Raw genomic sequence first — 27,311 nt, 5'->3', positions numbered from 1 at the left:
AAGTCCACTATACCTAACTTCTTCTCAAATAAATACCAAAGAGAAAAGCATCAAAGTGAATTTGTTTTTTTAAAAAAGTATACATCTAGTAAAATAAAAAAGTCATGAATTTAGACTAACGGTTGCTTGACAAATAGAAACAAATTAGACTAATGTTGGCCTACTGCTGAAGCTGGCCTAAGTGATTCACTAGGTAAAATGCTACAGGGAACAAACCTGCTCCAGAAACCAAACTATACTTAAGGTGACAACACCCCATCCAATTCAGCAACTGTCATGACCTTAGAATGACACCTGAAGGAATGAATCTGTCTTTGTTTCCTGAACAGCCATAATACTATCTTTTGACAGTGCAAGATTTTATGCAGCATTAAAATGTTACAAGCACAGCTGCTGTGACTTCTCTAGACAAGTGGGGGGGGGGGAAACCTGACTCCAAAATCAGAGGTCACCGAATAGCGTTCTTTGGCTTCTGAGCGGGGTACACAGATGTGGGATGATCTCCCAGTAGTATTTTTTACACAACAAAGCACAATAATCGTTCCCAGATAGGCAACAATTTACTGTGGCCCGTTTCCCTTGAAAGCTAGTTGTGAAATTTCTATTTCCTGATTTTGACGTGTAATATACAGAAGGAAATGCAGAAATACAATTTTTACAGAGCTTTGCTGCCTCAAGATAGGGTCACATGAGGTACTTTAATGGGCAGTCTGGGGAATACAAACACGTCTAAAGCATCGTCTACCTTCTCGCAATTAAGATGGGATGACAAACACGGAAACACGTGCCCAGCTTACGTCATGGAACGGAAAGGGGTGGCGTCCTGATGCGTCACGTCGACGTCATACGGCGCACGAGGGAAGTACACAGGGGAAGTAATTTCTCCAAGGGGCAGCATTCAAGAAAAACAATCAGCTCGAACCCAAAGAATGACCACCCCGCTCTAAAAGGGGACACCTTCTCCCAAATTGTAAGATCCCCTAATCAGGCAGGAAAAACCAAAGAGTCTTGAGCTTAATCAGGAACCAGGGGGCGGGCTAGGTGTGGAGAGAGAGCAGCCTCTGGCCTTGGGGGCTCGTTCTTGAGGGGACCAGGGTGACGGGAATGAGTAGGGCATCTTTGGGACAGGGGCCTTCTCTATAGGAAGAGAAGGCGAGCCCTGGATATATGTAAACCACGGTCCTCAGCGCCACCTGTGCAACTCGGGATCCAACCTCCCCGCACCAGCCCCAGTCCAGGTACCTGGAACTTAAGTCGGATCGGTAACCGGCGACTACGTGGGGTACAGGTTACCCGAGCGCGCCCCCGACCGACGCACCAACCTGCGCGCGCACCGCGGGCCGGATGCGTGCGCGTCCCCGGACGTCCCGCCCCGCCCCGCCCCCTCGGCGGCCCTGGAGCCGGGCGGCGTGCGCGTCCCCGGCCGCGCCAGGCCGGGCGCTCGGAAGGGCGTCCCCCTAGTGCCTGAAAGTTCGTACCTCCGCGCCTACCTCGTGCGCGGCGAGCTGTGCGGAGTCTGGAACTCGTAGGATAGCTCTGCTACGAGAGGCTGTGCAGGAAGATAATTCCTGGAAGAACTGGGGGCAGTTGGTGGATGGGGTTATTTCGGGCACCCAGGTGGGCGACCCACCCGGGCGTCCGGAAGGCCCGCGTCGTTAGGGAACGTGGGAGCGGCGTCTCTGGTTACGGGGTGGGGCAAAGGTTAAAGGGCAGCGTCCAGGTTGGATACTGCCGACTCTGAGCAATGGCCGCGTCTGGGGACCCTGGGAGGCAGTGGCAGGAGGAGGAGGCGGAGACGGCGGCGGTGGTGGTGGTGGGTTCCTGCATGACCGACCTGGTCAGGTTAGTTCGGGACCAGCGCGCAGAAGCTGCGCCTCCAGCGAGGGGCGAACTGTGCTCTCTCTCCTCTCTGCCTTGGAACTAGGGCTTTGGGGATGGAGTGTTGACTTGGGATGTGAGCTACTCAGTCTGTAAAGAATCTGCCCGCAGTGCGGGAGACCCGGATTCGATCCCTGGATCGGGAAAATCCCCAGGAGAAGGGAATGGCTACCCACTCCAGTATTCTTGCCTGGAAAATTCCATGGACGGAGGAGCCTGGCGAGCTGCAGTCTATAGAGTCACAAAGACTCGGACACAACTGAGCGACTAGCCCACAGATTTCCGCAGCCCGCCTCACGTGCCTCGATAGGGTAGAAGAGGCAGGTTTGAGTTTGTAAAGGTCATTGTCAGATGAGGGAACATAAAGGCCAGCGTGTAGTGAAAGCTCTCGTTTAACTAGGAGCGCCTCCAAAGACCTGCTCCTATTTTCTTGACTACGCTGCTAAACCTGTTCCCTGGCTAGCCGAGTGACTTTGGCCAAGTCATTTTATCTCCGAGAATGTGCCCACTTAATAGAGTTGTTTTTTGCACACTAAATGGAGGAAAGTGTTTTGAGCTGTAACACTATCCAGGTTGGGTATTATATGTGTGAATGTGTAGAAAAATGGGTGGAGCCGAAGCCAAAATTTTAGGCAGTCATCTTTCACCATATTGATTGTCAGCTTTCTTGCATTTCATATTTACCGCTTATTTTTCAGTGTTAAGAGTAACCATAGGTTACCCATGGCAAACCAAATGTGAGTCAAATTAAAAAGCCAGTATATGCAACCATTTTAAAGTCATTGAATAAACAAAATATGCTAGATGAAAATTGTTGAGTTAGGGCAGTGAGACTGGATGGAGAGATCGTTACAAGATATCTTTTTTTTTTTTTGAATGAAATCGCCTTTTTGATTGTAAAAGTAATGTTTATTTAAAGAAAAAAAAAAATGTTCCAAGAAAATCCTACCATTTAGATTGCTTGAGTTTAATTTTTTGGTGAGTGGCTTTTCAGATATACTGCTATTTTTATATTATAAAAATAAAAAATGATCACACTACAGTAAGACCTTATCTGTCCTGACACCTTGCCTTTTCAAAGGACAGCTGAGAACCTGGAAATAAGTATAAAGGTCTTGGGACCAGCAAAATTAGTCACCAAATCCCTGCACTAAACCACCTGTGATTTACTTAAAAACTAGTTTTAGGGTATTCACATAACTGACTAAATCTTACATCGTTTACAATGTTTATAAGCTAGGTTATCAAATTTCCAGACTGAGATTAGAAAGGGGGAGAGACTGCCAGGGGCAGGTAGTAAGTACAAAAAAAACCCTGAAAGTGAGGAGAGTGTATCAACAAGCAACAGAAGAATTTTAAATGCCAAGATCCTGGAGAATTGCCTGGCAGTCCAGTGGACAGAACTGTTGCACTTTCACTGATGTGGACCTGGGGTTGGAGTCCTGGTTCAGGAACTAAACACCCCACAAGTCGTGCAGCTCAGCCAAAAAGAAAAAAATGCCTGGAGCCTTTATTTTTCCACAAATACTTGAGCTACCTTGTGCCAAGATGAATGTTTTTCGTTTAGTGACGTAAGAAAGTTCAGTCTAGTTTTGGACATTTGATGAAGAGGCCTACACATCTTTCTCTAGAGCTGGAGTCAGCAAACCTTTCTGCAAAGAGCCAGATAATGTTTATTTTAGACTTTTTGAGCCACATAGGGTCTAAGGTCATATATCCCCCACACACACCTTTTTTTTTAACATGTACAGAATATAAAAAACTACACCTTACAATGGAGAAGGCAATGGCACCCCACTCCAGTACTCTTGCCTGGAAAATCCCATGGATGGAGGAGCCTGGTAGGCTGCAGTCCATGGGGGTCGCTAAGAGTCGGACACGACTGAGCGACTTCACTTTGACTTTTCACTTTCACACATTGGAGAAGGAAATGGCAACCCACTCCAATGTGCTTGACTGGAGAATCCCAGGGACGGGGGAGCCTGGTGGGCTGCCGTCTATGGGGTCACACAGAGTCGGACACGACTGAAGCGACTCAGCAATAGCAGCAGCAGCAGCACACCTTACAAACAGCCTGCAGGCCATAGCTTGCCAACTGCTGTCTAGAGCATTACTCTAGTAATTGATGTTATTAGTCATGACTCTTTTCAAGAGAAGGGAATATGGTAATCATTAAATTGTATATAAAAATGGGGCATGAGTTTTACTTTAGATATAGTTCCATCAAATATATTTAAAGTTTAGTTATTCAATACATAAAGGACTAAACCTTGAGACATCTGAAATAATTCATTCTTTAGAAAATCCATCTAACTAAAATTTTACCATACTTCTATAGGGGAAGTAACAGAAGAGAAGGAAAGCTGAACAAGTTCCCCATGCAATCTACCTGAATAAGAATGTCAGGGTTAGAATTCAGAGCCCCCTCCTTGTTAAACTAAGTAGAGCTTTCTGTGAAGCTTGACTATTACACATTAAAGACAATTATAGTTACTTTCTAAAATGAATACTCTTCAAACTTTGGGGAGGGGAGGGTCTCAAAAGCCCATGTTAGCATCTATCAGCATTTAAAAGCTTATTTCAGAGCTAGAGAAATTTAGAGATTATTTATCCCAGTCCTTCCCTATACTTATAGGTGAGTACAGTGAGATCCAGAGAAGAAACTCTTACATTGTGGATAATCTTTGATCTCTCTTCTCTTGACATTTTCTTTTCTTTATAAGATACCCAGATTTCTATTCTTCACATGAATTGCTGGTAAATTTCCCAGGTGGTGCTGGTGGTAAAGAACCCGGCTTCCAATGCAAGAGATGTAAGAGATGAGGGTTCAGTCCCTGGGTCAGGAAGATCCTCTGGAGGAGGGCATGGCAACCCACTCTAGTATTCTTGCCTGGAGAAGCCCCTGGACAGAGAAGCCTGGCAGGCCACAGTCCATGGGGGTCACAAAAAGTCTGACACAACTCAAGTGACTTAGCGCAAGTGTACACATGGACACACACACACATATACTCTCCCACAATTTTTCTAACAGGTTTCTCATGGTTTCTGATTATTGCTACTTCTGAAGATCTTTACAGAATACCTGAGTATAGGATTTTTACTTAAAGCCTGCATCTGTAATAAACTTGGGTCCAACTTTGCTTGTATTTTTTTTCTATCCCTTCCATTAACAAATTACCAAAAACCTAATGGCTTTAACAATACAAATTGACTACTGATAATTCTGGAAGTCCAGAAGTCTGATACCGGTCTAACTGGGCTAAAATCAAGTCTTTTATAGAACTGCATTCCTTTCTGGAAGCTCTAAGGGAAATCTGTTTTCTTGCCTTTTCTGGCTTCTAGAGGCTGCTCACATTCTGGCTTATGGCCTCTTCAGCTCAGTAACTGGCTCAGTCACTCAGTCGTGTCCGACTCTTTGCGACCCCATGGACTGCAGCACACCAGGCTTTCTTGTCCATCACCAACTCCCAAACCTTGTCCATCGAGTCGGTGATGCCATCCAACCATCTCATCCTCTGTTGTCCCCTTCTCCTACCTTCAATCTTGCCCAGCATCAGGGTCTTTTCCAGTGAGTCAGTTCTTTGCATCAGGTAGCCAAAGTATTGGAGTTTCAGCTTTAGCATCAGTCCTTCCAGTGAATATTCAGGACTGATTTCCTTTAGGATTGACTGGTTGGATCTCCTTGAAGACTCTCAAGAGTCTTCTCCAGCACCACAGTTCAAAAGCATCAATTCTTCTGCACTCAGCTTTCTTTATAGTCCAGCTCTCCCATCCATACATAGCTACTGGAAAAACCATAGCTTTGACTAGATGGACCTTTGTTGGCTAAGTAATGTCTCTGCTTTTTAATATGCTGTCTAGGCTGGTCATAGTTTTTCTTCCAAGGAGCAAGCGTCTTTTAATTTCATGGCTTCAGTCACCATCTGCAGTGATTTTGGAGCCCCCCAAAATAAGTCTCTCACTGTTTCCATTGTTTCCCCATCCATGTTCAAATCCAGTAATGGTCGGTGAAGCCCTTCTCACATAGCTTCACTCTCACACTCACTCTTCTGCCTCCCTCTTCTACATTTTAAGTACCCTTGTGATTTCATTGTGCCCAAATGGATAATTCAGGATAATCTCCTTATTTTAAGGTAGCTTATTAGCAGCCTTAATTCCCCCTTGCCATGTAATATAACATATTCACAGGTTCTAGGGATTAGGATGTAGACATTCTTGAGGTGGGGGTGGGGCATAATTCTGCCTACCACAGTGATTAAAGTCAAAAAATCTTATAATATGTAGAGCTTGGAGGACCACTGAAGCCTATCAGTCCATCCTCCACATTTTACAGATGAGGTAATTAAGAGAGGTTAGATGACTCACCCCAAATCATAGAGCCAGTCAGTGGGAACCTGGGTTTCTCAACCTTTATCTTTCCATTATATCATTGTACCACTAGCTCTGGCACATATTTATTGCCCTTTTCATCTACAGTTCATTTAAGGGCTTATAGTCTGTGCATTCATTAAGTGTTTACTTTATAAGTTGGCAAGGAATAGCAACTAAAGATTTATTATTTTCAGGTCTAAAGATAGGATCTCCATTACTGTTTCTTAGTTTCTGTCTAAGCTTAACTATAACCAACCTGGACACCAATGCCTGTACTGTAGAATCACTTTAGAAATGAAACTACTTCAGTAACTAAGCCCTCCTGGATAGTATCCAAGTCTAACTCACTTTATATATTACATTACTGGGTGCCAGACACTGCTAATGCAATCAATGAGCAGCTTTTTTCATTTCTAATTTCAGTCCACTATGAATAGTAAGCTCTGTGTGCTAATAATTTTTAAAAATCATTAGCTCGTCCAACATGGCAAACAATGAACATTATTTACTACCCACCTGTATTTATTTAATTATTCTCTTCCTTCTTGAACAATCATCTCTGAAGTTCCAAATGGCAAAGATAAGAGAAATCAAGTCTGTTCTTGTGGAAAATTAAGTTAGAGCTCCACCAAAGACAGATTCCCATGAAAACCCAATAACGGATGAATTTTTTTAGACACTTGTTAATCATGCTTTCACTAGTCTTTATTTCTTATGACATGTATCACCCGTTTTTTAAAATTATTCACTCAGCAAATATTTATTGGTTTTATACCGTGTGCCTCTGCACTTCCCTAAAGGCAGAGGATACAGCAATGAAAAACACAGCCAAAGGTCCCTGCCACTTGGAGCTTACATTCTAGTGGCAGAAACAAACAATATCAGTAGAAATAAGTAAAATTCACAGCCTGTTACAGAACTGCTAAGGAGGAAAATAAAGCATGAAACAGGGGTGGAAATAGTAATTTTAGATCGTTAGCCACAGAAAGCCTCAGCAAGAAAGTGATTTGAGTAAAGACCTACCGAAAGAAAGGAAGCAAGCCATACAGATCACCAGAAGAAGAGCACAGGCAAAGGCCCAGAGGCAGGAGTGCACCTCGTAGGATCAGTGAACTACCAGGAGTCCAGTGTGAAGAAGAAAACAAGGGAGAGGAGGAGATAATTGATGGTTAAAGGCCAGTGGGTCCTACCCTGGATGAAACGAAAAGCCACTGGAGGGTTTGAGCAGGCAAGTGACATGATGTGACCCATAAGAACAGAAACAGGGAGACCAGTTAAGAGTCAATTAATAGTCCAGGCTAGAAACGATGGTAGTTTGAACAGTGCAAGTGGGGAGAAGTGAGCATCTTCTGATTGTATTTTAAAGGTAGAGCTGACAGGATTTGCAGAGGAATACGAGACAGGTCAAGGATTACCCCCAGTTCTATGCCCTCTGCAAGTGGAAGGGGAAATTGACATGTGCTGAGATGGTGATAGAGCAAATTGCACAGAGAGAGGGCAGTATTAACAGCTCAGGCTGGATGTGTGAGACTTGAGGTGCCTGTCAGACATCCAGCTGAAGTGGTCAAGAAGACAGATATATGAGTTTGGAGTTCAGAGGAAAGATTGAGCTGGAGATATAAATTTGAGAGTCATCAGTGTATAGATGGTATTTAAAGCCATGAGACAAGATGACATCACCCAGGTCTGTGCTCCTGGGGCACTCCAACATTGAGAGGATCTGTTTTACATAATTTATCTCCTGTCTCCCAGTCTATCTGTACCCCTAAAACTTGCTTGGAGACAAGTTTAATACAAACCCATGTTTACATTTCCATGGCAATAGACTATGATGTCAACTAAAACCCTATGTTATCCTTTTACATGCTCCAATTAAAAGTGATGGCTGGAGAGATAAGGCTCATGTTCAACCAAGCATCTAAATTTAATCCTTGGCAAGTCAGGAAATGATTGCTTAATTCTCAAAAGATTTTAATTGGATGGTGGCAGAAGTGAATTTAGAAGCTTTTTAGATCCAAAGTGGATGAAATCCTGGACCTCGATTACCAAAAAAAAAAAAAAAAAAAAAAAAAAAAGGCAAAATTTTATATTGTACGTAGAAAGGTTATATGTGTTTGGCGAATTATAGTACCTTCTAACCTGCCTTCCACAAAACCTTCTTGTATTTAGAACAGAAAGATCTCCCTAGCAGTCACATTTTCAGGAAAGTAAAAGCCAAAGTAATGTTGGTCCAAGAAGTATCGTGCATTCCCAATATAAGAAGAATATCATATCATCATTATTCTTTCTGCTCCTTAAATTGGCCTTGAAAGTTGCTTATCAGTTACAAATCAATATTTCAATTAAAATTTCATTGAACATGTTTCTGTCAATTGAATTCTCTAAATTCAAAAGCAATCATGCATGGGAAATTTGCAAATTTTGGTCCCTTCAAAGAAAATACATGTTAAAAGGTAAATTGCATGTGACAAAGAAAGAGCACCTATTGCTTGGTATTATTATACTTTGGGATTTCCCTGGTAGCTCAGTTGGTAAAGAATCCACCTGCAATGCAGGAGACCCTGGTTTGATTTCTGGGTCAGGAAGATCCCCTGGAGAAGGGACAAGCTACCCACCTCAGTATTCTTGGACTTCCCTTGTGGCTCAGCTGGTAAAGAATCCACCTGCAATGCAGGAGACCTGGATTCGATCCCTGGGTTGCGAAGATTCCCCTGGAGAAGGGAAAGGCTACCCACTCCAGTATTCTGGCCAAGAGAATTCCATGGACTGTATAGTCCATGAGGCTGCAAAGAGTCGGACACAACTAAGCAACTTTCACTTAGCGATCTATTCCTTGGCCAGCTCTTCATGCCCTAGTGTCTGCATGGTGAGGAGAGCACAGTGAGGTGGGCTTTGTGATGAATGTGCTCCAGTATTTTGATTACTTATGTTTAATATTGAAATGCTGAGACTGCTAAGTGCTGGGGATACTGCAATTGGTGTAACATGGCCATAGTGTAACAGGTTCCTGAAGAACTTAGAGACCAAAGAAGTTGGCAGACACAGAGGCAGATCATTGTAGTATGATGGGCTCAGTACCTGCAGGTTCTGTGGGAGCACAGAGGAATGTTCCTGGATAAGATGCCTCCCCACCCAAGTCTTGAAAAGGGAGGACATCCTGGCCAGTTGGGATGGTCACACAGGAATGAAGTCATGGCTGTGGGTATGCATGGGTGTGCCAGGGACAGCAACCACTGGGTCTGTTCACTGTACACTGAGCATCAGATAAAAGGTGTCAATTAAAGGCCCCATCAGCCATGCTAAGGTGCTTGGGTCTTACTTTGTAGGCTCGGAGAGCCAGTGAAGGATTCAAACTATAGAAATGACAAGGTCAGGTTTGCATTTCACTTAGCTTACTCAGTGCCAAAGGCAGATGTAAAAAAAGGCAATGTTTGGAAGCCATCAAAGATCTTGTCCCTGAAGACAAGAGACACCCAAGGGAAAGCAGTGGTCTTCACAAGAGTTGATAGGGGCCTTAACTAAGACAGTAGTGAGAAGTAAAGAAGAGGAAAAAAGTTAAATACTTGGGGAGTAAAAGACTTCAAAACATCTGTTAAGTAAAATGGGCATGAGTCAAGCTTCTTCTTTATGAGCAAACCCTGTTAGCTTTCCCACACTGACAAGACCTGGAAAGTGGAGTTCTTAGAAAGAATCGCACTTTGTGGAACGAAAGAATTCTAGGTTTCATGCTTTTTAGCAGGGAAAAGGATTCTACTCCTGAAAAAATCAAAGTAAGTGTTATCAAGTAACTATAAGGCAGTCAAATCCCTCCTGGCAGGGAGTAGGGGGGCAGGGGGTGGGAGTGAGTGAATCCTAAATTTGGCTTTGAGATTTAAGAAAAAACACTGATAGGCTTTTATAATTATAATGGAGAAATTAATGACAAAGTTGGCTCAGGAAATTCACAACTGCTTATTGGAGATAATGAAACTAAGATAGTAAATACACCAATACTTTTAAAAACACAGAAACTATACAAACTCAACTACCCATGTAACAGAGATATTTGTAATGTAGCAAAAGTGTGGTTTGGAAACTTAAATACCATGAAACTAGAGACTTTGAGTCAGTTCTTTTTTGTCTGCTACCCTGTTCATTTTAATTATTGGAAACAAGACTTGGGAAGACTTAAGTGATCTGGCCCCAACCTATAAAGGTTGGAGCCAGGATTAAAATTTACGTATTTGAAAGTGAAAAGTGAAAGTGAAGTCGCTCAGTCATGTCCAACCCTTTGCGATCCCATGGACTGCAGCCTACCAGGCTCCTCCGTCCATGAGATTCTCCAGGAAAGAGTACTGGAGTGGGTTGCCATTGCCTTCTCCATGACTCTCAGATACTAACACATTATCGTGAAGGTTAGAGTAGCATTTCAGCAGTTGGACATATATTTGCAAGAGATAAGGAGGAATTCAAAATCCTACTAGGGAACAGTTTCCTTGCAAGGAAGAAAAAGCAAATAATGCAATTACCTGTATCAAAGGGCTTAATATTGTCCTTTAGAGGTTTTTTTTTCTTCAGATTTTTTTAAATTATGGTAAAATACACTAGACATAAAATTATTTTAACCACTTTTAAGTACACAGTTCAGTGGTATCAAGTACATTCAACCATCATCACCATCCATCTCCAGAACTTATTTTCTTAAGTTATAGAAAAATCACAATATTTTATTTCCTCTGGCCTACACCAGTCTTTTGCCACCCTAGCTGCAGCAGGGAAAATTTAAAAATAGACCCACCCTACCTGGTCGATTTCCTCCAGCTAGACAGAGTCCCCCTTGGGTTTTTTTGGATTACTTTCTGATAATTTTAATATGCATCAGGGTTGAGAACCACTAACTCAAAAAGCCCATAATTAAAAACTGTTCATCTTCCCAAACCTAAACTTTGTACTCATTTAAATAATAACTCCACCGCCCCTCCCCCCCCAGCCCCTGGCAACCACCATTCTACTTTTCTTTATGAATTCACCTTTTCTATGTACCTCATGAATAAGTGGAATCATACAGTATTTGTCGTTTTGTGACTGACTTATTTCACTTAGCATGACATCTTTAAGGTTTATCTGTGTTTTAGCATGTATCAGAATTTCCTTCCTTTGTAAGGCTGAATAATATTCCAGTGTGTGTAGACACCGCGTTTTGTTTATCCATTCATCCATCGATGGACACTGCGTTGCTTCCAGTTTTGCTACTGTAAATATTACTACTATGAAATATGGCTGTACAAATATCTGTTCCAAGTCCTTTGTTTTCAGTTCTTTTGGGTATGTACCTGGAAGTGCTGGATCACATGGTAATTCTGTTTAATTTTTTGAGGAACCATATTATTTTCTATAGCAATTGTACACTTCCTCTCCTATCTTGCATTTCTTTTTAAACTGCCCACTTTTCATCTTACCTGTTTAAGCCTCCTTTTTCTATTCCAGTTTATAAAATCTGGGTAAGATTTTTTTCTTTTGTCTCTTATTTTTAGCTGCTGCCTAATTCATTTCAGTTCAGTTCAGTCATTCAGTCATGTCTGACTCTTTGTGACCCCATGAGCTGCAGCACACCAGGCCTCTCTGTCCATCACCAACTCCCGGAACCTACCCAAACTCATGTCCATCGAGTCGGTGATGCCATCCAACCATCTCATCCTCTGTCATCCCCTTCTCCTCCTGCCCTCAATCTTTCCCAGCATCAGGATCTTTTCAAATGAGTCAGCTCTTCGCATCAGGCGGCCAAAGTATTGGAGTTTCAGCTTCAACGTCAGTCCTTCCAATGAACAACCAGGGTTGATCTCCTTTAGGATGGACTAGCTGGATCTCCTGCAGTCCAAGGGACTCTCAAGAGTCTTCCCTGACACCACAGTTCAAAAGCATCAATTCTTCGGCACTCAGAAGCTTTCTTTATAGTCCAACTCTCACATCCATACATGACCACTGGAAAAACCATCACCTTGACTAGATGGACCTTTGTTGACAAAGTAATGTCTCTGCTTTTTAATATGCTGTCTAGGTTGGTCATAACTTTCCTTCCAAGGAGTAAGCGTCTTTTAATTTCATGGCTGCAATCACCATCTGCAGTGATTTTGGAGCCCCCCTAAAATAAAGTCAGCTACTGTTTCCACTGTTTCCCCATCTATTTGCCATGAAGTGATGGGACTGAATGCTATGATCTTAGTTTTCCGAATGTTGAGCTTTAAGCCAACTTTTTCACTCTCCTCTTTCACTTTCATCAAGAGGCTCTTTAGTTCTTCTTCACTTTCTGCCATAAGGGTGGTGTCATCTGCATATCTGAGGTTATTGATATTTCTCCCAGCAATCTTGATTCCAGCTTGTGCTTCATCCAGCCCAGCGTTTCTCATGATGTACTCTGCGTATAAGTTAAATAAGTAGGGTGACAATATGCAGCCTCGATGTACTCCTTTTCCTATTTGGAACCAGTCTGTTGTTCCATGTCCAGTTCTAACTGGTGCTTCCTGACCTGCATACAGGTTTCTCAGGAGGCAGGTCCTGCCTGGTAATCCCTCTTTTGTGTCCTCTTATGCGATTATGTATCTCCCTTGTGCATGCATACATGTTACAAGTCTATGCTTGGTGGGGGAGGGGATGTCTGTGCAGAAGAGGAGCTCAGTAAACCTCACACCTTCTCCACTAGCCGCACACTCAGCAACAGCATGGTTTCACCACTGTATTACTTGAAGATACAATGTCCTAAATTTGTATCTGTTAGTTGATCTATTTGCTTTGATAAACTTCTTTGAACTCTTATCTTTTGGACTTGTTTCCTTTCCCTTAGGAAAATTCCTAGATGTAGAATCTCTAGATCAAGGGAAATAATATTTTTGTAATATATTGCCAATTTGCTTTCATAAAAAGTGTTCTGAAATACACTCCCACCAGCAATGTGAGAAACACCTATTTCCTAGAAAACTAACCAACACACTGCTGGTATGAAAGGTGATAAATGTTCTCTTGTTTTACTACTAGTGAGATTGAGTTTCTTCTCAGATGTTTGTTGGTTTGTACTTCTTCTTTCGAGAATTGGCCGTCCATATGTCTTTTGTCCATTATTCTGTTGCCCTCCCTTTGAGATTTTAAATGAGAGTGTTCAGAGGGGAAAAAAAAAAATTGTGAGGAGTCTAATATGAAAGAGAGTTCTTTCTCTAGCAGAGGAACAGAGTAAAAGTGAAAGTAGAGCTAGAAAATTGACTCCAGCTAGCATAAGACACTGTGGAAATGAAGAAGAAAAAGGTCTCAACACTGGCTGCCCTTAGAATCAATTAAACTAGACTTCCAGGGATAGGGCCCAGTTATCAAAAATTTTTTAAATAAATTGCTCCCATAGATTTTTTTTTAAGGTGATCAATAAAGATAGAGAAGTATTTAATAACTAATCACCTTTACAATTATCTTTGTGACCCCATGGATTGTAGCCCACCAGCTTCCATGGGGATTCTCCAGGGAAGAATACTTGAGTGGGTTGCCATTTCCTTCTCCAGGGGATCTTCCTGACCCAGGGATCGAACCTAGGTCTCCTGCATTGCAGGTGGATGCTTTACTGTCTGAGCTACTAGGGAAGCCCAGTTATCTTAACTTCTTTTTTTTTTTTTGCAGAGAGAAAAAATATGTTTTTATTTTTTAATTGGAAGATAATTGCTTTACAATGTTGTGTTGGTTTCTGCTATACAATAACGTGAATCAGCCATAATTATATATATGTCCCCTCCCTCTTGAGCCTCCCTTCTCCCTCCCATCCTACCACCATAGATTTTTATATGCCACCAGGGTAGAGAATAGTGATTAATCAATAAAACCAGGAACTGTGAAGTCATGTGAATGTGGAAAAACACACTCAATTCTTTGGAGAAATTACCCTTTGAGAGAATGGGAGTAGGGTTATTCCTGACCCTGGGGAGTCATCCTTGGCACAGATGAGCACATCAGTTTTTAAGTGACACCATACCTGGTTATGGGAAATCTCATGGACAGAGGAGCCTGGCGTGCTGCAGTCCATGGGGTCGCAAAGGGTCAGACATGACTTAACAACTAAATAACAGCAAATACCTGGTTATACAGTCTCTCAGCTGTGATAATACAGAGTGTTAACTCCTGACACATTGTGTCACAGAACAGTGACACAATGGATATCAGTTCTTGAATTACATGAGTTCTGCTAAGGATAGTTACCTCGTAGTTAAGTGGCTGGATCTTCCTCCATTTTGAGAGTAAGCTTACAGTGTTAGCACTTGACTGTAAGCTCGGTGACAACAGGGTGTGGATGTCCCCAGAACCTCAAGACAGAGCCTGGAATATAATAACATAATTAATGTGTGCTGACAGTTGAACTAAGTATCCCAAACAGGTCTGAGATGATTCCAATGTATTTCTTCCATAGTTACATGCAGTTGCTCAGTCATGTCCACCTCTTTTGTGACCCCGTGGACTGTGGCCCGCCAACTCCTCAGTCCATGAGATTTCCCAGGCAAGAATACTACTAAGTCAAAGTCTGCCTCATTGGATATAATTTTAATCTCATGTTAGTATTCTCTACATGGTGATGAGTTAACCCTTTTCGTTGTAGGATAAGGTCATACAACAAAGGTCACAGGGGAGGATTTCTTTGAATTGTGCAAAGTTCTTATGACAACTGATTATCTTCTTAAAATCTTCATGTGAGCACTTTAAATGTCTCCATCTATCTTTACTTTCTTCACAATTTTTGTAATACTAGCTTGACTTGGGGCATTTCTTGTATATCTGCAGAAGGCAGGCAGGTATAAATGATCTTTGTATGTATATGGTCAATTTGCTTTCTAAACAAAATTTGGGAGTTTTGTTTGGGGTTTGGATTTTTGGGGGCTTGGAGGTGTTTTGTTTTGTTTTTAGTTTGTTTCCCAAATATATCACATTTTAGATACTGGCTTTTCCTCTGTGGCCAAAATTTTTTTTCTAATGCAACTCTTCCGTAATGTTGCAGAAAGTAACTTGTGCAGCAGTTTTTAAGAACCTTTTACATATTATATTTTACATCTGGATTTTTACCACTAGTTTAAAATGCTATATAATCCATAGACTGTGATAGCAATAATATTAATTTTTTTCTAAGTTAGAAATCTTCATTTTTCAAGTGAGAAATAACATATCTAAATTGTCAGTTACCTGTTTGCAAATAAGTACACTTGCCTCTTGAATACTGCAGGAGTTAAGCGCCCCCCCGCAATATCTATGGTTCCACATCCGTGGACTCAACCAACCACAGGTCATGAGGCACGACAGTGTGTATTTAGTGAAAAAAAATCTGACTATAAGTGGACCCACACAGTTCAAGCTAGTTGTTCGAGGGTCAGCTGTACTCTGCCAAAACTCTTAAACTCAACTCTAAAGTCCTTCAGGCGTCCGAAGATTATAAGCAGTTCTTCAGTACAGGTATAACATCATTTTATTGTGCTTCACAGATATGTTTTTCACAAACAGAAATTTTATATCAACCTTGTGTGGAGAAAGTCTGTCAATGCTATTTTTTCAACAGCATTTGCACATTTCATGTCTCTGTGTCACATTTTCGTAACTCTTGCACTATTTCAAACTTTTTCATTATGATTGTATTTGTTACTGTGATCTGTGATCAGGGATCTTTGATGTTACTATTGTAATTGTTTTGAGCTGCTGAATCACGTCCATATAAGCCTTCAAACTTGATAAATATTTTGTGTGTTCTGACTGCTCCACTGACCGGCCATTCTCCCGTCTCTCTCCCTCTCCTCACACCTCCCTGTTTCCTGAGACAACCAACAATATTTAAATTAGGCCAATTAATAACCCTATAGTGGCCTCCCAAGTGTTCAGGTGAAAGGGTCGCACATCTCTCTGTCATATTTCAGGCTCCAGTCAAAAGCTGGAAATGATTAAGCAGAGTGAGGAAGGCATGTCTAAAGCAGAGAGAGGTTGAAAGATGGTCCTCTTGTGTCAAAAAGTTACCCAAGTTTTGACTGCCAAGGAAGAGGTCTTGAAGGAAATTAAAAGTTCACTCTTGTGAACACATAAAATAATAAGAAAGCAAAACAGTTTTATTGCTGATATGGAGAAAATGTTAGTGGTCTGGATGGAAGATCAAACCAGTTACAATATTCCCTTACACCATAGCCTAATCCAGAGCAAGGCCCTAATCTTTTCAATCCTATGAAGGCTCAGAGAAGTGAGAAAGCTGCAGAAGGAACATTTGAAGCCAGCAGAGAGGTTGGTTCATGATGTTTAAAGAAAGAAGCAATCTCCATAACATCAAAGTGCAAGGTGAAGCTGCAAGTGCTGATTAGAAGCTGCAGCAGGTTATCCAGAAGATCTAGCTAAGATCATAAGAAGGTGGCTACACTAAGCATAAGATTGTCAGTGCAGACAAAAGAGCTGCATGTTAAAAGATACCATCTAGCACTTGCATAGCTAGAGAGAAGTCAATGCCTGGCTTCAAAGGACAGGCTGACTTTCTTATTAGGGGCTAATGCATCTGGCCACTCAAAGTGGAAGCTAGTGCTCATGTACTGTTCTGAAAATCCTAGGTGTTTTTAAGAATTAGGCTAAATCCACTCTGCCTGTGCTCTGTAAATGGAACAACAAAGCCTGGATGACAGGACGTCTGTTTACAACATCTATTTAAGCTCACTATTGAGACCTACTGCTCAGGGGAAAAAAAAAATCCTTTCAAAATATTAGTGTTCATTGACAGTGTACCTGGTCACCCAAGAGCTCTGATGAAGATATACACTGAGATTACCATTGTTTACAATGAGATTAATGTTTCGAGATGCCTTCTAACACAGCATCCATTCTGCAGCCCATGAATCAAGGAGTAATCTCAACTTTTACATCTTATTATTTAAGTAATACATTCCATGAGGCTAAACCTGCCAGAGTGACTCCTCTGATAAATTTGGGCGAAGTTAATAGAAAATCTGGAAAGGATTCACCATTCTAGATGCTGTTAAGAACATTTGTGATTCATAGAAAGAGGTCAAAATATTAACATTAACAGGAGTTTGGAAAAAGTTGATTCCAACCCTAATGAATGACTTTGAGGGTTTAAGACTTCAATGGAGGAAGTAACTGCAGATGTGGTAGAAATAGCAAGAGAACTAGAATTAGAAATGGAGCCTGAAATATGACTGAATTGCTGCAATCTCATGACAAAATTTGAACAGATGAGGAGCTGTTGCTTGTGGATGAGCAAAGAAAGTGGTTTCATGAGATGGAATCTACTCCTGGTAAAGATGCTATGAAGACTGTTTAAACAATAACAAGGGGGTTAGAATATTACATAAACTTAGCTGGTAAAGTAGCAGCAGTGTTTGAAAGGATTGACTCATTTTGAAAGAAGTTCTGCTGAGGGCAAAATGCTATCAGACAGCACTGCACACTGTAAAGAGAAACCGTTCATGAAAGGAAGAGTCAATTGATGTGGCAAACTTTATTGTTGTCCTAGTTTAAGAAATTGCCACAGCTATCTCACCCTGATCAGTCAGCAGCCATCAACATCGAGACAGGACAGTCCACCAGCTAAAAGATTATGACTCGCTGAAGGCTCTGATGATAGTTAGCATTTTTTAGCAATGAAGTATTTTTAACTAAGGTAGGTATATTGTTTTTTTTAGATGTAATGCTATTGCACGTTAATAGACTACAGTATAATATAAAAGTAACTTACATGCACTGGGAAATAAAAAATTCATCTGACTCACTTTATTGTAATATTTGTTTTATTGTGCTGGTTGGGATCTGAATCAGAAATATCTCTGAGGTATGCTTGTAACTTTTTGTTGTTGTTATAACTTAGTTTTTATTACTTCCTAAATATCATTGGATTTCTTCTTTGATCCATCAACTTAATTCCTTCTGAACTCTAAGGAAAAGAACACCATTATTTGGTTTTCCCACCTTACCATCTTGGTTCAGCTTGCAAAATTCCAATGTTCTTCAAAAGTACAGCTACCAAAAATTATGTGAGAAATTATAAAAACACGAAATGTAAATAATTCCAAGGGACATTAAATACATTTGTACATAATATCTTATATGGGTTTTGGAGTCAGACCAACCTTGGTTTGAATTCTAGCTCTTCTGTCTTTTACTGGGTGAACTTGGGTATGTTTTTTAATCTAATTCTCATTCTTCTTATCTGTGAAATGGAAATGAAAATAATAACCTTGTCTTGGGGTTATTGTTAGGATTAAGTGACTTAGCAGTCCTAAGATGCTTAGTGCACTGCTTGTCTTACAAACACTCAAAGAATGGTGTCTGAGGACTTCCCTGGTAGTCCAGTGGCTAAGACTCCATGCTGCCAATTCAGGAGGCCCAGTTCCATCCCCGGTCAGGGAACAAAGATCCCACATGCTGCAATTAAGATCAAAGACCCTGCATGCCACAACTAAGACCTGGCACAGCCAAATAAATAAATATATTTTTAAAAGAAGAAGAAATGGTATCTGGCACTATCGATGTACGTATATTTTAATGGCTGTTTATTGGACACTTGGTGTTTATGTGCAAAGTCTTAGGCCATGGTGATGCAGAAGCAGATGGGATACAGTCTATGAGAGATAACATGCATAGACTGCTAGACAGGAGAGGCAGGGCAGCTAACCCACACAGTTACATTCAGACTTCCAGAGGGAGTAATAACTGAGTTGAATTTTAAAGGACGCGTATAGACTGGCTCCAAAAAGAAGCAGGGGAAAGAAATTTCCAATCATAGGGAATAGCGTATGCAAAGAGATTCAACATACAAGTTAAATTTTAAGCATGAACATTTATCGGGACTTCTCTGCTGGTCCAGTGGTTAAGAATCTGCCCTGCAATGCAGGGGATGCAGGTTCGATCCCTGGTTAGTTAGGGAACTAGGGTTCCACGTGCCATGAAGCAACTAAGCCCGCACACCACAACTACTAAGCCCACGTCTCACAACTAGAGAGTGTGCACCACAGCGGAAAGATCCCTCATGACGCAGTGAAGATCCTGCAGCCGAATGAAAAATTATCTATTATGACATTGTGTGGAGGCCACTGTTCTCCTGTGTAATATCACTTGGTGCCACAGTCAAAGGGAGTAGAGGAATGCAATGAACTACAAGTCTTTTTGAATACAGAGCTTGCTGTTTTCTATGTTCATAAAAATGTTAAATATATGTTATAGCTACTGAATGTCCAGTATTATAGTCAAAATTGAGGAAAAATATCTAAAATATATAAAGAAGTCACACAATTCAATAGCATATATATATATATAAACACACAACTAAAAAATGGGCAGAAGTTCTGAATAGACATTTTTCCAAAGACCTGTAGATGATCCACAGGTACATGAAAAGATGCTCAGTCACTAATGATGATCACTAATCATGAAGAAAATCAAAAGCACAAATCAAAAGCACAATGTATTATCTCACACCTGTTAGAGTGGCCATTATCAAAAGACAAGAAATAAGCATTGGAGAAAAGGGAACCATTGTGCACTGTTGGTGGGAATGTAAATTGGTGCAGCCACTCTGAAAAACAGAATGGAGGTTCCTCAAAAAATGAAAAATAGAACTAACAACCTAAGGGCCCACTGATGCATGAACAGTTAAAGAAAATGTGGTTATACATATATACAATGGGATATTATTCAGCCATAAGAAAAAAATTAAAATTTGCAACAATATAAATAGATATCACTTATACGTGGGATCTTTAAAAAAATTTTTTTTAATTTAAAAACTAAGCTCATAGATACAAAGAATTGACTATTGGTTGCCAGAGGTGGGGTTCAGGGGTGGGCAAAATGGGTCTGGGCTCAAAAGGAACAAACTGCCCCTTATAAAAAAGTTGTAAGGATGTAGTGTAACAGGGTGACTATAGGAAATAATACTATATTGCTAAGAGAGTAGTTTTTTTAAGTTTTCATTTTAAAAAATTGAAAGTTGATTGTGAAACAAAGTAGTATTGAGTGGTTTAAAGACCACAGCAGTGGATTTCTAAGTCCGGAATTATAATTTAGGCTCATCCCCCTAACAGCTGGACTTCCCAGGTGGCACTAGTGGTAAAGAACCCACCTGCCAATGCAGACTCATAGGAGACGGTAAACAATGGTGGCTTAGCCGTAAAGAATCTGCCTTCAATGCAGGAGCCCCAGCAGACATGGGTTCAGTCCTTGGGTTGGGAAGATGCCCTGGAGAAGGAAATGGCAACCCCCTCCAGTATTCTTGCCCGGAGAATCCCATGGACAGAGGAGCCTGGAGAGCTACAGTCCACAGGGTTGCAAAGAGTCAGACACGAATGAAGTGACTTAGCATACACACCAGCAGACAGCAAGAAATTACAATGGTGGTGACAGAAGTCATTTTGAAATTTAAAATGTACTGTAATTAACTGGCAAAATAGAAAGTAAAATATTGGTTTTATAGTTATTTGTCACTATCATACTTTGCTTGCCTTCTTCAAAGAATTAAAACATTTTCATTGGGAACTTTGATAAATGCTTTGGCTTCAATAGTTCTTTCCTCATCCTACATACCTTTCTGCTATCCTATCTTGTCCAGTCCCCCCTCACTGATCTCTCATATAGACATGTATGTACTTCTCCTGCCCTCTCCTCTTGCACCTTGTAGTTCCAAAATTAGCTCATTCTGCACCTACCTATCCAAGCTTTTCTTCTTTCTCCAGGACTTTCTCAGCTGGGAGTAAGGAGCTACGTATGTATGTGTGTTTGTATGTGTGCTCAGTTGCATTAGTAGTGTCCAACTCTTTGCGGCTCTGGACTGTAGCCCACCAGGCTCCTCTGTCCAAGGGATTCTCCAGGCAATAATACTGGAGTGGGTTGCCATCCCCTCCTCCAGGGGATCTTCCCGACCCAGGGATCAAGCCTGCATCTCTTACGTCTCTGGCATTTGCAGGCGCAAGCCATATATATGTGTTGTGTGTATATATATACATATATATATATATACACACATATATGAATAGGAATAGTTGACATTAGCTGGTACTTTAAAGTTTTTAATACTTTGACCTATGTGCCTCTCCTGGTGCCTTCTGTACTCGGTCCTCTATTGGAAGAGGACTCAGTATACATTGGAAGAACTATCTAAGCACCTTTTAAGGTAAAGACCATTCATTCAAAAATATTTACTTCTGGCCATATTAGAATAACTAATACTAGACTTATCTTACCACTATAAACCACTAGAAAATGGGACAGAACCTATGAAGCAACTGTTTCTGATACTGGACAAACAGGAGTATTATCCAGAAGACTAAGGAAACAAATAGGGTGAGCCCTGGAAGCACGTTACCAACCATGGCACAAAGAGGAGGAGTTCAAGGAAAGCATGGTGGCATTTTCTCATGAGCTGAGAAAACTGAGTTTATAATTTAGGAAGACTACAGTGGCTAGAATTTATGGCAACACATACTGGGAAGGAGGAAATTAACCAGAGAAAGGTCCATAAATCTGCATAGGAGTCCCTTTGATTTTATTACTAAATGCTCAATGGACATACATAGAAACTCCACAAAACTGGGGACTTCCTTGGTGGTCCAATGGCTAAGACACTGTGCTCCCAATGCAGGGAGCACAGGTTGGATCCCCAATCAGGGAACTAGATCCCACACATCCCAACTAAGGATGCTGTGTGCCACAACTAAAACCTGGCACAGCCAAATAAATGTTTTAAAAAAAAGAAATGCCACAAAACTGGGCTCCTACTGGACAGCTGCAAACTGAACATGTCCCAGAGATTATACAGGAATGGGAGGTGTTGAGTTCTGCCCAGCCAGAGACATTGTTGAACTCCTGGAGCATTCAGTAGAGACCCAATAAGGACCATTTATTGGATTTAGTAAAAGAGATCAATTTGTCCTGAAGTAAAAGCTACTCTTGCCAAAGCCTTTGACTGTGTGGATCACAATAAACTGTGGAAAATTCTGAAAGAGATGGGAATACCAGACCACCTGATCTGCCTCTTGAGAAATTTGTATGCAGGTCAGGAAGCAACAGTTAGAACTGGACATGGAACAACAGACTGGTTCCAAATAGGAAAAGGAGTATGTCAAGGCTGTATATTGTCACCCTGTTTATTTAACTTATATGCAGAGTACATCATGAGAAACGCTGGACTGGAAGAAACACAAGCTGGAATCAAGATTGCCGGGAAAAATATCAATAGCCTTAGATATGCAGATGACGCCACCCTTATGGCAGAAAGTGAAGAGGAACTAAAAAGCCTCTTGATGAAAGTGAAAGTGGAAAGTGAAAAAGTTGGCTTAAAGCTCAACATTCAGAAAACGAAGATCATGGCATCTGGTCCCATCACTTCATGAGAAATAGATGGGGAAACAGTGTCAGACTTTATTTTTCTGGGCTCCAAAATCACTACAGATGGTGACTGCAGCCATGAAATTAAAAGACGCTTACTCCTTGGAAGGAAAGTTATGACCAACCTAGATAGCATATTCAAAAGCAGAGACATTACTTTGCCAACAAAGGTTCGTCTAGTCAAGGCTATGGTTTTTCCTGTGGTCATGTATGGATGTGAGAGTTGGACTGTGAAGAAGGCTGAGGGCCGAAGAATTGATGCTTCTGAACTGTGGTGTTGGAGAAGACTCTTGAGAGTCCCTTGGACTGCAAGGAGGTCCAACCAGTCCATTCTGAAGGAGATCAGCCCTGGGATTTCTTTGGAAGGAATGATGCTAAAGCTGAAACTCCAGTACTTTGGCCACCTCATGCGAAGAGTTGACTCATTGGAAAAGACTCTGATGCTGGGAGGGATTGGGGGCAGGAGGAGAAGGGGACGACAGAGGATGAGATGGCTGGATGGCATCACTGACTCCATGGACGTGAGTCTTGGTGAACTCCGGGAGTTGGTGATGGACAGGGAGGCCTGGCGTGCTTCAATTCATGGGGTTGCAAAGAGTCGGACATGACTGAGCAACTGATCTGATCTGATCTGATACTCTGTGTAACAACTCTTAAAAACAATCCTCAAAGGAACAAACAGACTCACAACTTAGCTGCCTGCCAAAACAAAGTTCAACCCTTTGGAAAAATACAACAAAATTAAGATACTCATTGATACAATAGTTGCAATGTTCATCATTCAGGCAAAAGTCACTGGACATGCAAAGGATCAAGAAAATGTTATGCATAACCAAGAAATAAAAGTCAAAACCAACACAGAAACAACAAGGATAATGGAATTAGCAGAAAGGGATTTTAAAAGAGCCCTTATAAATATGCTCAGTGATTTAAAGAGGACCATGAATATAGTGAGGAGAAAAGTGGAAGATGTATAAAGGAAGCAAATGGAGGTTTAAGAAATGAAAGATGCAATTTCTGAAATGAAAAATTCACTGGAGGGGTTTATCAGCAGAGTAGACATTACGGAAGAAAGGATCACTGTGCTCGAAGACAGAATAGAGATTACCTAAACTGAAACATAGAGGGAAAAAAATGACTGAGCAAAATGCACAAGCTTCTGTGATGTGAGACAAGCAGTGTATCATGTATGTAAATGGAATCTAAGAAGAAAAACATAGTGGGAGAGGCACAAAAAATATTTAAAGAAATAATGACTGAATTTTTTTCACATGTTATAAAAATTATAAACACACAGATCTAATAATTTCAATGAACCCCAAGAAGAATAAACAATATAAACCATAGCAAAGGACACTGTGTAATCAAATTCCTACAAACCAATTATAAACAGAAACTCCTAAAAGTATCCAGAGGGAAAAATACACATTACATAAGGGGAACAAAAATTGATTGCAGACTTCTTGTGGGAAACAATACAAACCAGAAAAAAAAGAAATCTTTCAAGTACTGGGAAAATAAACTGTCAACATAAAATCTATATCCTTCAAATACGATGGGAAAATAAAGACAAAAACAACAGCCAAGAGAATTTCTTCCTAGAAACCTGCGCTACAGTAAATACTGAAGGAAGTTCTTCAGGGGAAACTAAAATAATACTGAATGGAAATTCAGATGCACTCAAAGGCATGAAAAGCCCCAAAAGTGGTAAATCTTTGGGTAAATGCAAAGAGTTATTTTCTTCATTTCTTAATTTCTTTAAAAGGCAGTTGACAACTTAAATAAAAATAACACAATATTGTAAGGTTTATATCATGTCGAAGTAAAATGTATGCCAAGAATAGCACAAAGGTTAAGAAGGGGAAATGGAAGAATACTACTGTAAATTACATTTATAAGTAAAGTAGTTTAGTAACATTGGGAAATAAACCAAGTTAAACTGCATATTGTAAATCCTAGATCAGTCACTTTTTTAAAAATAGAAAGAGAGAGTCAATAACACATCACTGTTACTCCCTCAATCGTGTCCGACTCTTTGCGACTCCATGAACTGTAGCCCACCATGCTCCTCTGTCCATGGAATTCTCCAGGCAAGAATACTGGAGTGGGTTGCCATTTCCTTCTCTAGCGAGTCTTCCCAGCGCAGGGACTGAACTCAGGTCTTCTGTGTCTCCTGCGTTGGCACGTGGATTCTTTACCACTGAGCCACCAGGGAAGTATAGTGAAGAAGAAATAGAGTACAATTAATCCTGAAGAAACTACGGCAAGAGGACAGAAGTGAGTGCTGTAATGTTGGGCAGTGGTGTTGCTATGAAGAAAATTGTTGGGAAGCAGTTCTCCATAAATGTTTTCACGTTGCTGTGCGATCAGGACTTTCTGAGAAAGTCTGTTGGCACTTGGATTAAAGACTGTTTTTGAATGCCAAACAAAGCCTAAAAGTCAGAGACCTCTGGAGAGATTTAGACTTTTCCTTGGATACATTTATTTACATTCTTGGGGTTATAAAGCTAGAGATCTCCCCCTCCTTTCCCCTAAGAGGATTGGTTCACAATGCAGAGCAAAGGTCAGTAGGTCATGTTCTTCCCCATCCCTCCCTCCCACCCTCGCTCTCTGCCCATCCCACCCTAGAGGGCAGGAGGAGCAGCAGCTGTGGCGGTTGTCCTGCATCAGCTCCCAAAACTCACTATTTAAAGGTTTTTCTCATCACCTCACCCCACGGGGGATTGGTACACAGAGAACTAACACAATTATGAGTAATTAAAAGCCTGGATCTGGTTCAAAAACTTAGTGCTTCTTGTCAAAATGAATGAATGAATACTTCACAAAAATTCAGTTAGATACAGGTATCTCACCTGTAAGGTGGTCTGGGAAGGCCCCTCCGAGGAGGTAACATTTGAGCAGAGTAGTGAATGAAATGCCATGGAAGACCATAACACGGAAGAAGACCATAACATGCTAAAGCTTTACTGGCTCTTCCAATGACTAGCATGCTTTTTCACACATAAGCAAAATTTAAATAAATAAGGGTCAAGTATATGACACGCTGAAAGGCTGGCCACTTCTGACTAGAATATTGTTTATCTATATTGATTCAAGAGTAGCTGTATCTTCAGAGAAAATGACTTTTTAGCCACAGGCTTGTTTAGCCAGGAAAAGAGTTAGAAATGGAAATCAGTTAAGACGCACTTAAAGCCTAATTCATGTTTCATTTCCTTAAATAAATCTTAAGTGTATGTCTGAAAATGTAGGGTTAGGCTCCACAAAATGAAGTTTTAGTTTTGAGGCTAAGTTCTTTTTACAAGGTAGAAATAGCTGTCACCAGCTTGGTTTGGGAATTACTCTTATGCTTGTAAGTGTGACATACACAAATGCTGAGAAGAATAGATATGGGTGAAAAATACAGGCTGTAGGAATAATAAATGAGCATAATGAATGTTAACTGGGTAAAAACGAATGGTACAATCCCCCATTACAGGGGTATACCATGTGTCAGAAGCTTGCAGCCTGAAAGAAGAAAGGATGGAATTCAAAAGCCAAAAAGCAGCACATCCTTTAACTTTTGGCTGGAGTCAGTATCAGTGTGACCTCTTTGGTCAAAACACTTCTCATCCCTGTTTCACCAGGTCATTCCTTCCTTCAATATGAATCATCTGTGAGAATCTTTAACAGGGACGTCATTGTCAAGAAGTTAAAAGCAATTGATAAGTTGTTCTGATAATACCTGTCAGTGAAATAACTCAGAGTACAAAACCCAGGCATTTAAGGAGTTGACAAGTATTATTAAACCTGTTTTGCAAGAGAAGAATCTGGTTCAAAGAGGGAAAAGCTGTCAAAGGTAACGCAGTCTGTAAGTGGCTCAGCCCTCCTGCCTTGTACAACTAAGCTCTAACTGCATGGCCTCTCACGGCCCAGGAGACTGGGGGGCCACCTCTAAACATTTATTGGTTCTTCCTTCTGTCCAAATTTGAAATATCATGACATTTTAAAGCTACAAATTTGTTTTAAATTCAAATATATTTCTTATAACTGGTTTTCTCCTTCATTCAGAAATTTATACTATTTAAAAATTAAAATGGTAGCAACAGTGTATTTCTACCAGTGTATGCTCAGTTGTGTCCAACTCTGTGACTCTGCGGACTGTAGCCTGCCAGGCTGCTCTGCCCATGGATTCTCTAGGCAAGAATACTGGAATGGGTTGCCATTTCCTCCTCCAGAGAATATTCTCCATCCAGGAATTGAACCCCAGTCTCCTACATTGGCAGGCAGATTATTTACCACTGAGCAACCTGGGATGCCCATATTTCTACCAGTCCTACTTCCTTTTTTTTTCCTTTGAGTACTTATTTGAGTACAGTCTTTGACACCCTACTGAGAGCTCATGTTTGAATTGGAAAGAATCATGGTGATGCTTTCATACAGAGGACAGTACTTTGTGCAGGTTCTTTCATGAACCTGACCTTAACTTCATGGCTTTAATAAAGAAAAGAAAAGATAGAAAAACCTAATTCAAAGTAAATTAGGATCTTTAATTCAGAAATTCTTCTGCCCATTTATAACTAATTTTTTAGTTGCTCTCCAGTCCACTTTCCACTCTTTAACTCATTCACTTTTAAAAAATAATAAATCAGCAATAAACTGCCTTACTCTGGGTTCAGCAGAAAGCAGATCAATAAGACAAAGGCTTGAGTGCACGTCCTCTA

General features: G+C 40.9%; 2 protein-coding genes across 3 annotated transcripts in view; one reads left to right on the top strand and one right to left on the bottom strand.

Moving 5' to 3' along the window:
- The window catches only part of BABAM2 (BRISC and BRCA1 A complex member 2), a 421,888-nt gene extending 420,258 nt beyond the window's left edge, over positions 1 to 1,630 (bottom strand). The window contains exon 1 of one of the 2 annotated variants that reach the window (XM_070379299.1): positions 1,491 to 1,630. The gene's annotated coding sequence lies outside the window, so the exon portion shown is untranslated. Of the gene's footprint in view, positions 1 to 1,242; positions 1,398 to 1,490 lie in introns of those variants that run through there. The other variant, XM_005903863.3, reaches the window with a different exon arrangement.
- RBKS (ribokinase) overlaps positions 1,631 to 27,311 on the top strand; it is a 101,061-nt gene continuing 75,380 nt past the window's right edge. The window contains exon 1 of the mRNA XM_005903865.2: positions 1,631 to 1,842. Coding sequence (XP_005903927.1) covers positions 1,745 to 1,842 — 98 coding nt within the window. The 5' untranslated portion in view covers positions 1,631 to 1,744. The remainder of the gene's footprint in view (positions 1,843 to 27,311) is intronic.

This window comes from Bos mutus, chromosome 11 (genome assembly GCF_027580195.1).
Source record: "Bos mutus isolate GX-2022 chromosome 11, NWIPB_WYAK_1.1, whole genome shotgun sequence".
In the NCBI taxonomy this organism is placed as follows: Eukaryota; Metazoa; Chordata; class Mammalia; order Artiodactyla; family Bovidae; genus Bos; species Bos mutus.
Note: the sequence above shows the minus strand (reverse complement) of the source record. Positions and strands in the feature narration are given on the sequence as shown.